The sequence below is a fragment of the Phaethon lepturus genome, unplaced genomic scaffold (genome assembly GCF_000687285.1).
Source record: "Phaethon lepturus isolate BGI_N335 unplaced genomic scaffold, ASM68728v1 scaffold27901, whole genome shotgun sequence".
Classification (NCBI taxonomy): domain Eukaryota; kingdom Metazoa; phylum Chordata; class Aves; order Phaethontiformes; family Phaethontidae; genus Phaethon; species Phaethon lepturus.
The window spans coordinates 1-12,259 of record NW_010520789.1 but is presented as its reverse complement, the minus strand read 5'-3'; the positions used below and the strand labels follow the sequence as shown (position 1 = coordinate 12,259).

Sequence of the window (12,259 nt, the reverse complement as noted above, 5' to 3'; positions counted from 1 at the left end):
CAGTCAAATCTAATCGTCTTTCACTTGGAGCTATTCAGTCTGAAGTGATAAACATGCTAAATTTTTACAAGGTCAGAAGTAATTAGAAAAAAAGTACAGGGTGTGTCTAAGAGAGATTGTGCCACTTTGTTACTTAAAAGCTTTTTAAAGTGTTTTGGTAAGCTGCAAACAGTCCCTTCAAATTTACTAAATAAAATAGAGCTTTTAATATAGAGCTTTTTTATAGGAGCAGTCCTGTCACTATTCAGCAAAAGTATTCAAACAATAAGAGGCCAAAATGTTGCCTAAAAAATGTTTTCCTTACTATAAACTTTAAATTCCTTTGAAAAGTCAGTGATACTAAATTCATATGTGCATGTTTTACCACGTTGGACGTCAGACAGTTTAGTCACATTCATACTAAGTCTCCTAGAATGCATAAACTGAGGCTCAGCAACTACTGCTATACAAAAAGTGTTGAAGAAATATTTTTTTTTTAGGTTAATTACAGGTTAATTTTCCCAGTCTGTGCAAGGCAAACTCTCCTCTTCATCCTCTGATTCAGGTGATGCTTCCTTAATTCGTCGCAATGCTTCATGGATGCTCCTTGTCAGAGGGTCAGTATCAGGCAGAATTGTAAAGGATTCTCTCAAAACATCCTTCTGCACTTTCTTCAGTTTCACCCCTTTCCTGATCTGTGCCAAGATGTTACTGCTATCATCTTCATCGGGAAAAGGAGGGAGACTTCTCTGCTCAACTTTTCTTAAGTGAAAGCTGCCACGCTTCAAGGAATCCAACACTTCATCCATTGGGGAACTCACTGCAGAAAAATCAAAAGACCTTCAGTATTATTTTTACGGAATTAATTCAGTTGTCTTTTGTATTTCCTACAGACCAAAAAGTAGCCACATGCAATTAATGTGATAGTCCCATACCATAAGTATAAAGGAGAGTGTAGTATTTTCAATTTTATCATTCTGTAGCTCTATTATTGCTTTAGCCTCCAAATTTATCTTCCCTATTACCAGGTCAAAATTGGATTATACAGACAATTATAATTTCTGAAACCAAGTAACCTCCTATCAGGCAGGTAGCAGAACTTTTTGAACAAGGCAGCATTCCTGTTTGCACTCAAGAAATTAGAGACAGCTGCAATGAATCCAACATAATGAAAATGTATATTACATTATATTTCTTGACTTTGAAAATGATAATGAGCATGCATCTTAAGTATTGAACTGATCAGTCACAGAAATGCAAGCACAGAAGAGAGACTACATTCTCAGCACTTGAATTTTGTGGCTGATTTTACCTACTGTATGACTTACTACATGCCAATGAAGGAAGCAGCAGTACAGTAAACTGCAACAGCATGCATTTTCCTGCTCCTCTGGATTCATGTATGTATCAACACCTAGTCACAGCATGCCTATATAAATTCCCTTCCTTTAAAATTAATGAAAACAGAGAAGAAGGAGTTAATACCTTATCACAAATCCTTCCTTTATCACCAGTTTGAAATTAGTTCTCTGCAGAAATAAAAATCAGGCTTTCACTCTTTGAAGAGGTACAAGTAGGTAAGATGTCCTGGTTTCAGCTGAGTAGTCGAGGACAGTCCAGCTTCTCGTGCTGGCCTGAAATAATGGGTGGATGCTGTCCTGGTTTTGGCTGGGATGGAGTGTTTTTTTTCTTCCCGATAGCTGGTATAGTGCTGTGCTTTGGAGTTGGTATGAGAATGATGTCGATAACACACTGAAGTTTTAGTTGTGGCTAAGTAGTTGTAGTGCTTGTACTAAGTCAAGGACTTTTCAGATTCTCATGCTCTGCCAGTGAGGAGGTGCACAAGAAGCTGGGAGGGGGCACAGCCAGGACAGTTGACCCAGACTGGCCAAAGAGATATTCCCTACCATATAACATCATGCCCAGTACATAAACTGGAGTTAGTCAGAGGGTGGGAATCGCTGCTCACCGGGTGGTGAGCAATTGCTGTATTGGGCATCACTTGTTCTTGTACATTCCTTTGTCGGTATTATTATTGTTGTTATCATTGTTGTTTCCTTCTCTCTTGCTGTCCTATTAAACTGTTTTTATCTCAACCCATGAGTTTTTTCCCAGTTCTCTCCCCTGTCCCACTGGGGAGGGGGGAGTGAGCTAGTGGCTGGGTGGTGCTTAATTGCTGGGTGGGGCTAAACCATGACAATCACCAATTTGAAACTAGTTCTCTGCAGAAATAAAAATCAGGCTTTGTCTCTTTGAAGAGCTATAAGTAGGTAAGATCTCTATGTTGGAGAATGCAATATAATAAAGCTCCCATACACTAGCACATACAATGTGCAGCACAGATTGATCAATAGATGAATATCCATCTCAGTTTTTTTGCATATTTTGTATATTTGTATATTTTTAAAACCTGTTTTGCATTTTTGAGTGGTCTTTGTTCATCAAACTAATGGCCCATACAGTTGGAATAGACACGAGGAAAAGAGAGAAATAAAAGAAGAAAACAGGACTGCACATTTGAAGGAGGAAGGAAGGATTGTAAAATACTCATCTGTCAGAGACACAAATTTATGAAGCCACTTAGAGACTTGGAACATCTCAGGAAATACAGAGCAGCAGGTAGAGTGCTGTTGCAGATATTAATGATGCTCTTAAGAGGGAGGATATAATTTGATCTTATATTTGTCATTTTATGATGTATAATCAAATTGCAAAGACAATACATGTTTTATATAAAATTGAAAAATAAAATAGGTATCAGAAAAATAAACAATAGGACTACAGAAAAATAAATATGGAGCAGCATCAAAATTGATAATGAACTTAATAAGACACTGTACCTGCGACTTGCAAGAATCATAAGACCTTAAAAATTCTATAACTATTCAGTTGATTCAAGGTTTTTCAGTCATTTAAGGACAATTCTAGAAGAAACACTCCTTGTTTCTACCTGATAGACAAAAACAGTTCTAATTTTGATTTTATCTGGATGAGGGAAAATGCCAATTGAGGGATGTTTTCTGTAGTTGTAACTGACAGAGCCAGACAGAACTTTTAATAAAAGGTTATTACAACCATATTACAGTAGTGTGAACGAAGGCCCACCTGAGGTACTTTTCTCAGTGACTTCCAGTAAAACAGTTCAGCTGTGCACTTTTGAAAATCCCATCTCTGATTTTCAAATAAAAGCTTAGCTCTAATATAGCATGTTTCATCGAAATGCCAAGATTATTTTGTTCAAATGTGGCTGCCATTCTCCCCATTTTATATATGGGATAAAGGATAAACATTTAAAAACAAGTAGCACAGAATCACAATGAAGTTGTAACATCTCCCAGCTCAGTCCTGTGCTGCATTCACTCGCCTCAGTTTCCAAAGAAGTTTTTGATCTTTTAACTATTTATTAACATGCTTTGCTGAATGATTATAGATTTAATTTTCAATCATAGTTAAATGTATATATTCTTACTTGTCTCTCAAGGGGACTTAAGAGTTTGTGGATTTTTGTATGAAAATTTGAAGAAACCTTGAAGAAAGCACTCTCAAGGTTTCCTATGTCCCAAGACAAGTATTCATTTTACTAGGTCATAAATTATGTGAAATCTGTTATTAAAAAAACACTGTGCCCTCAGGTGAAGCATATAATATTTTCAGTGCTAGCTGTAAACAAGATAGGAAAAAAGAACCTTTTAGGCGATGTTTAGCTCCAATTTCCAGCTAGTCATAGGATCAGTTTCACAAGTGTTTTCTGTCTAACTGAACAAGTATACCACATCCTGTCATACAGGTTCTAACATTTGTTTGAGTTGCCAACATTTGTCAACTGAAAAGGATTTAAGAACTTTCCCATTAATAATTATAAATAAATCACAGCATACACTTCTCTATATAGCAATTCAAAAGAGGAATTGATGTGCATTACAATTAAATACACAGAAATGAAAATATTACCTCTCCTCCTGTGTAAACCCTCTAGATCACTGGTCTTCTTAAGCTTCTTCTTGGCACTGACTAGCTGACTGCTGTCAAACAGATGTGCTGTTGGGACACTGGAAGAGTTCTGGATTCCCTTCTCCTCACTCTGATGTTTAACAAAGCTGTTACTTTTCTCTAAGGATTTGGTGTCATCTTCCTTGGAGGGCAGAGGTGGAAGCAGAGGTGGAGGTGGTGGAGGCAAAGGGGGTGGAAACGGTACTACGGTAACAGTCTCTGGTTGAAGCTCATTACTGGAGAGTGGAGAAGTACTAACATGAGGCAGTTCAGAGGTAACACTGTTGGGAGGTAACAAGATATCCTGAAGTTGTTCTAAGCTTGTGGATTCCTGCACTTGCAAAGGCCGAAATGCATTTTCCAATTCCACCTCTTCACTTTTCTCTTGGATTTGTATGGTTGCTGGCAAAGATTGAGGCTGATCTACACAGGACACTGAGCTGGCTGCACATTTTCTTCTTGCATGAGCCAGTCGTACTCTGGTTGATTTAAGTATTACTTGCCCAGGATACCGCTAAAGTGAAGAAGTTATTTACAATTAGATAAGTACATGCAACACACTATTTTAGACACTAAGTACTTGTCATTAGGGTTTGCCTTTCTGACAAGTAGAATTCGTCTACTATTTTAATGAATTTTGCTCTGGGCATAAAAACAAAGCAAACATATCCTCACCTTTATGCAAAAATGATCAGTTTTCTTAATTTTTATTCTTGGTTAAGCCATAATTTACATGTGATTGATCTAGTCAGGGATACACATGGGTGGGTTAGAATTTCACTAAGAACCAGATTGTACATTCAAAATGTTTTTTTCTGAAAACTAAAATTCAAAATTCCCTCTTGCTTCCCTTTTCTAAAACTGGTCTGTGGCACTCTGCAGCAAAGTCCTCTCTGACCTAATATGCTGGCCTTAGATGTGAATCATACTGCTTAAAAAAGTCTCTCTTCAAAATATCATACATTTTGAGAATTTCCAAAGTGTTTTTAATTTAGTTCTTAAATTTGCTGCTTCAGTATCTGTCTTTTTCAAATTAGCTTCATCCCTAGCCATTTTTATGCAAAAGTAAAAACTGCTTCTGAAATGCAGGTCTAAAACATTTTAGACAATTGTGGCAGGACTAAAGCAATATAAATCATATCAATATAAATGTGCTCATACATAAAGTCAGTTCATTAACAGGTGCTGGTTAAAATAAGTAAATTTGCTTTAATTTACAGAAGCTATGCAATTCAAAAGCCTTGCAAATAATAAGGATATGAAGAGTGTACTGCTAAGACAGCTTTCCAGTAAAGAAACTTCTCATCTATTTTTTTAATGTATTCAGCAAAACAAAACAAAACAAAGTCTTCACCAATTAATACAGTGTCTGTTTTCCTCTGTTTTCTTGCACTTTCATCCCTCTCCTTATTCTCTCCCCTTCATTCCATCTTCTATCCATTTTCTCATACTTACATTGTAATAGGAAGGGGCAGGTATTGGCAGGTGTTATTGCAATCAGTGGTAGTGAGGGTATGTCAGATGATAATACCATTTAGATTATACTTCTTTTCAGAAAGTATGCTATGTGTCTTGTCACAATGTGTGGATGTGACAACGAACAGAAGCTTATTACAACACTGGGAATGCAACGGCCAGAGAAACTCGCTACCACTGATGCCATATTTTGTTGTAAATTTTCCAAAGAACAGTTAACTATAAAATGACAGAGAATAGCTAATAGCATAGTATAGTTCAGGAATGAGTGAAAATTTCTTTTGCAAAAGAAATTGGTGGAAAAGAATAACTCCTCTTCTGTTACCTGTTTAAACGTGCGAAGTCTGTCCAGTGTTTTCTGTCGTTCCTGACTAACCCAGGAGCTCACTCTTTGCTCTTCATCTTGTAGTTGATCTCGCTTCTGAGAAAATATACAGAAAACATGTAAATATTACATCCAATGCTATGGTTAGCATAATTTAAAAAAACCCAAAAAACTGAATTAAAATAACTCCTCTACTAATTGTTAGGAATTACCTAACAATCTACTTCTCAAATAAACACATTTCTGACCTTCAAAACTTTGCCTTTGTCTTCCCCTTAAAAAAATATTATGCATTTCATGTTTTATAACCTTGATGAAATACAAAGCTCAATAAAGAAAGATTTCAATCTGGAGCTGGAGCACTTGAAGACTGGAACTTTTTACCTTGAAGATGATAAATAACTAGAGATGTAACAGAATATTATAATGCATATATTATCAGCTCCCAAGACCTAGCCCAGTATTTGAATATTCTTTAAGATAAAGTCTAACTATCACTAGATAAAGTCTAACACAACAGTCAGACTAGCTAGCCTATTCTCTGCGATGAGACTGTGCAGAGAATTGTGGAGCATACACAGCTGGAACTGCACGCTTTATACAACGCAATTCAAGTGATTTCTTTTGTAGAGAAAAGAAAAATAATGAACAAGCTTATTAAGATTCAAGAATAAATGTGTATGGTTTCTTTACTCATTTCAGCATATTTGACACTGTGTTCAGAGATGTCCAGAATCATCTATGTGCATGTGTTAACAAACTGCATGCAGCCTAACCCTAGCAGTAATCACTTAGCATTAATGAACTGTTTTATTTGCTTGGATTTAATGTCGTCCTAACACAGCTATATACTCCCCCTTACCAGCATAATGTGATACAGAAATCCATGGTCCAAAGGTCAAGGATACATACCATCTTTTTAAAACAGTTATCACTCTGAATGCTCTACTAATTAATGTATAATGAGGAATGCAAGCTATTAACTAAAGGCTAAACTCAACAGCAGAAAACTCAAACCTACTAGCTGAACAATATGGTGCATTTTGTATTCCTCCTCACTCCGGTGATGTTGCTGGATCTTTTCATTATGCTTTGCGATACAGATCTCCTGTAGAGACATAAAATATTATCTATAAAATATAAATTTCAAATATGAATTTACAGTGTATAATGTCACATTTAGCAAACAGCACTAAGAATTAGAAAAATAAAAATTACAAAGCCCATCTCAGACAAGCTAATTTAACCAAGCTAATTTAACTTACAATAAAAACATAAGATGGAAACAAAACCAAGACAAACCAACCTAAACCTATTACTTTTAACTGTCAAAAGAATATACACAAGTAACAGCTGCTTGAAAAGTTTATTTTACAGTACCAGTACAAAAGTGGCAAGAAATACTGATTTGTCAAATACTTCATAAAACTGTTGTGCAACTCCATGTATTTGTATACATGGATAACAACTATCAAATATACTACGTATTTCTGTTTAGGCAACTAGGTAGCTTCCCATTTGTGTCGGTTCATCTTTTGCATGTACAATTTGCAAGCACAAACATTAATAAAGTTCTTACAATTTTATGCATACACAAGCAGGTTCACTTATTATACTGAGTTCACATCTGTACTGTCTGATTTAAAAACAAGCATTTATTACATTGCCTGTGAATAAGAACAGGTTAAAAAGAAAACAGGAAATGTTACAATAGATGACAGGAAGAAGCATGACACTCAAAGTTAAGGTAGATTATATAAAAATAACTGAATTAAGTATCTGTCGCAAAGAAAAGGCATGTGCAGGAATTTATAGTAGCAAAGAGACAGACAAGATCATAGGACAATAGTGAGGGCAAGGAAATCAGACAGCATGGGCAATGAAATTAGGCCCAGTACAAGCACCAGACAGAACTAGAATAAGGTCAGACGTGCAGTTAGAAACAAGACTCATGGCTGTGTAAGAGGGGGCAGCGTTAGGAAACGGTTTGGAGTGTGACTGCAGCTAGAAGAACACCAAAGTGATGAGCTTTCCAGGCAGCAGTCAGCTTGACTTACTGGACAGGAGCTTTGCTGTCGCAAGCATTGCTTGGGGCAGCTGATGGAGTATCAGCCATCAAGCAAGATACTACAGTAGTGGCAGAAAGACACAAAAAACAAGGAGGGGAGGAATAAAAAAGCGCACAATTTTGGACACTGGGAACTGCAGAAAAAGCAGCACTCTCCTAAAAGCTATGGACATACTGTGATCAAGGTTCCTGTATAGGAAAGAAATACCATGCTGTCTTGAATGTTTCTAAAGAGTAAGACCATCAGTTTTGCTACTGTATACAGGTAACACTCCAACAAGAGCACAGGTTTCTGTAGAAACTGTCCCAGCTTCATCAGAGCGGTGCATGTGTATATCTATATATATCTAAACACTGCTGGGTTTTATGTTTGTTTGTGTGTTTTTTTCCCCTGATGAAAAGAGTTTAATACAGCTGGAAAAGTTAATCCATTTAATTTGCAACTGCAAAAGTACAAACTACTTAATTTCTACATTTCAAAGACACAGCAATAACTTTGGAACATTATTAGACAATCTGAAAGACTTTTTGTAATACTACCACTGATTTATCTTTATAGTTTATTCTCTATTTATGTATTAAGTTTGATTGAAAGACTATTTAACAAGACTATATGTTAGGTTTGGGTTGTTTTTTGCTTTTTTTTTTGTTTGGTTTGTTTTGTTTTTACAGGTTGGCAAGACTAAAGAAATAAAAAAAAAAGACTAATATGAAAATTAGAGGAATATACTCTCATAAATACTTGGGGGACACACTTTTCTGAAACACTTTCTCTTTAGCATCAATATTTAAATCTTTCTGATTAAGAGCAGTAATGAAATATACTTTAAGCATGTAAAGAAAGAGGTTAAACCAGACCAAAACATATTTGATGCTGACTTTCATAAAACCATTTAGGTTGGGAAAGACCTTTAAGATCATCAAGTCCAACCATTAACCTAATACTGCCAAGTCCCACTAAACCATGTCCCTAGGCACCACATCTACATTTTTTAAATACCTCCATGGATGGTGACTCAACCACTTCCTTGAGCAGTCTGTTCCAATGCCTGACAACACTTTCAGTGAAGAAATTTTTCCTAATATCCAATCTAAACCTCCCCTGGCGCAACTTGAGGCTGTTTCCTTTCGTCCTATTGCTTGTTACTTGGAAAAAGAGACCAACACCCACGTCGCCACAGCCCCCTTTCAGGTAGTTGTAGAGAGCGATAAGGTCTCCTCTCAGCCTCCTCTTCTCCAGACTAAACAACCCCAGTTCCCTCAGCCACTCCTCATAAGACTTTTTCTCTAGACCCTTCACCAGCTTCGTTGCTCTTCATTGGGCATGCTCCAGCATCTCAATGTCTTTCTTGTAGTGAGGGGCCCAAAAATTAACACAGTATTCAAGGTGCGGCCTCACCTGTGCTGAGTACAGGGGCACAATCACTTCCCTAGTCCTGCTGGCCACACTATTTCTGATACAATACTTCTTCGTACTAATAAAGAAACAACTTACTTTAATGTAATTAAATTTCTATGACTTCAAATAAAAAAGACTATGAGGGGCTGAAAACATGTTGCGGCACATCTGAATCATCTTAACTAATTACAGAAATGGTCAACCCCCCCCCCCACCAGGTTGCAATTTCATAGGGACAAATAGAGAGTTCTACCTGTAGACAAGATTAAGTGGCTGCAAGCAAAGGATGAAGACAAAATAGCTGGGTGGCAACATTAAAGAAAACGATATAGATGATTATGGCAGGTGACAAGCTGAACATAAACCAAAAATCTCATACTCCGGCAAAAAAGAAAACATCATAATTGGGTGTATGGGCAGAAATACAGCCTGCCACATATGTGAAGTAATCCTTCCTTCTCAGCACTGGGAAAGCAAGAGCATTATGTCCTGTTAGAGCCACACTTCAAGAAAGATGTTAACCAACTGTATAGAATTCAGAGAGCATCAAGAAGTAATGTTAATTTCTCTTTTAATCACCTGACTGATTTCTGTAGTATCAAATTGTACTTCTATGGAAAAGACAGAAAGGAAGAGCTGAGCAACCATTTCAACCCTCATCACTGGATACACTACCATGTTTAAGACTAGTAACATGTAATATACGTAAAAGAGATGTATTAGTATTACATTTAACTAGTTCAGTGAGCCTTGCTTTCAGATTGAAAAGCATCTCAAGTAAAATGTTAGCTTTTCATTTTTAGTAAGCTCAGTATGTGCAGAGAGCATATTTTATTAGGTGTTCTAAGTAGTTATGCCCTTATATAACAACAACAACAACAACATAAATGATCATACTAAGTAACCCCATGTCAGCTGTCACTGCAACTAATTAACACCTGTTTTGGCATGGGCTATGCTTTAAACTGTGGGCTTGAAAAGTAGTAAAGGTGTCCTATTAAACGGACACAACACATGAGGAAGCTTCCTAGGTTAAAGCACACATTATGAACATACCCCAAACAGTTTCACCGACCAGTTGCTTCTCCCAGTCTGCTCATGATAAGAAATACTTTTCCTGAACGTAAAATAATTCAATTTCTTCATAACTCTATTTTTTCAAAAATTTTTCTAGATGCCTTCTGCATCTTTTTTTTTTACATTGACTCTTTGCTATAAATTTAGCTCCCTAATAAAACAGCTGTTTGTTTCATACAATAACCTAATTAATACTACAGTACAGCCAGTAGAGGCTACACTAGGAAAACAATAGAGATATTATGTATGAAAAATCCATAACTAGCTTTCAAGAAATAAGAAAAATAATGAGACTGCTATTAAAATTTTATTTTTTAATAACTAAGTCATCAACAGAAAGGAACATCAGGAAACAATTGCGTAACAAATGCATATAGGTTTGTATAAAAAAAAAGAGAATATAGAGTTATACTCATGTTAGTACAGTGAAAGAACATCAACCTCAGTAAAACCATACATTTAAAAAATGCTGGCTCAGTAACTGTCCTGGTTTCAGCTGGGATAGAGTTAATTTTCTTCATAGAAACTAGTGTGAGGCTATGTTTTGGATTTGTGATCAAAAAATGTTGATAACGTACTTACGTTTTGAGTTGTTGCTAAGCAGTTAAGGACTGTCCAGCTTTTCATGCTGGCCTGCCAGCAAGAAGGCTGGGAGTGCAAGGGAAGCTGGGAGGGGACACAGCCAGGACAGCTGACCCAAACTGGCCAAAGGGATATTCCATAACATATGACATAATGCTCGGTATATAAAGCTGGGGGAAGAAGAAGGAAGGGGAGGAGGGACGTTCGGAGTTACGGCATCTGTCTTCCCAAGAAACCATTACACGTGATGGAGCCCTGCTTCCCTGGAGATGGCTGAACACTTGCCTACCGATGGGAAGTACTGAATGAATTCCTTGTTTTGCTCTGCTTGAGTGTGCGGCTTTTGCTTTACCTATTAAACTGTCTTTATCTCAAACCATGAGTTTTCTCACTGTTACTCTTCAATTCTCTCCCCCGTCCCACCGTGGGGGAGTGAGCGAGCGGCTGCGTGGTGCTTAGTTGCTGGCTGGGGTTAAACCATGGCAATAACTCAGAATCACTTTCTAACAAACCTTTAGCAAAAGCTTCTAAATAAAGGATTGGTACAATTATTTGATGACATTATTAAAAAATAAAAGCATCAACGGCAAAAACAGGGAACAAATTTCTGAAAGAAATGAATAGACTATAGTCACATAAGTTTATATTTACATTACATAAAATCTTATTCTACACACAGTAACTGATTCCTTTTCACTGCGGTATCTCCTCAATAGACAAGATTTTCAAATACCCAGATGATAAAACTACCTCCTCCAAAAAACAAAAAACAACAACAGAGAATTATTTCCTATTGTTTTCTTAATTATGATATCTGCTGCTAGAATGGAGGTGTCCTCCTAAGGGAATTTTCAGTTGCCAGGAGGAGGAGTAGTGGTGGTGTCAGGAACAGAATCTGAAAATTATTAAGCAGACTCTCATCTCAGTTCAGCAATAAATGTTTCTTAATTGAGATAAACAGACCAACCAACCTTCAGGAAGAGTTTTACCACATAGTATGTACTTTCCAAATCCAACCTAAAGAATCATTCTTTTCTCCACTTAGCATTCAGTTGTCACTTTTGCATCCCATCTGGCTCTTTGTTCTGCATGCTTAAAATAAACTGCAAACTCTTTGGAGCAAGAACCCTTTTTTCCTCACAGGTTTTTAAAGTACAACGCTTCACATCAGGCGCTATAAGTAGCGTTCATTAACAATGTTTTGCAATATCGCTAGAATGGTCACTCAAGATACAATGCTTCCATATGCTTGAAATGAAGACACAAGAGTCCTTATTTTTCAGGTAATTACTAATACGCTGTATTTGGTTTGTGCGGCAAGGGTTTGGTAGAAGAGGGGGCTACAGGGGTGGCTTCTGTGAGA

At 36.8% G+C, this 12,259-nt stretch overlaps 1 protein-coding gene across 1 annotated transcript; it reads right to left on the bottom strand.

Moving 5' to 3' along the window:
• Window positions 1-491: 491 nt before the first annotated feature.
• Window positions 492-6,878, bottom strand: LOC104628793 (junction-mediating and -regulatory protein-like; the record flags this gene model as incomplete). Its single annotated transcript, XM_010297487.1, has 4 exons — window positions 492-799; window positions 3,931-4,483; window positions 5,771-5,866; window positions 6,792-6,878. Coding segments are annotated over 4 exons (1,044 nt in total), but the record flags the coding sequence as incomplete, so codon positions are not given.
• Between the last annotated feature and the right edge of the window lie 5,381 nt (window positions 6,879-12,259).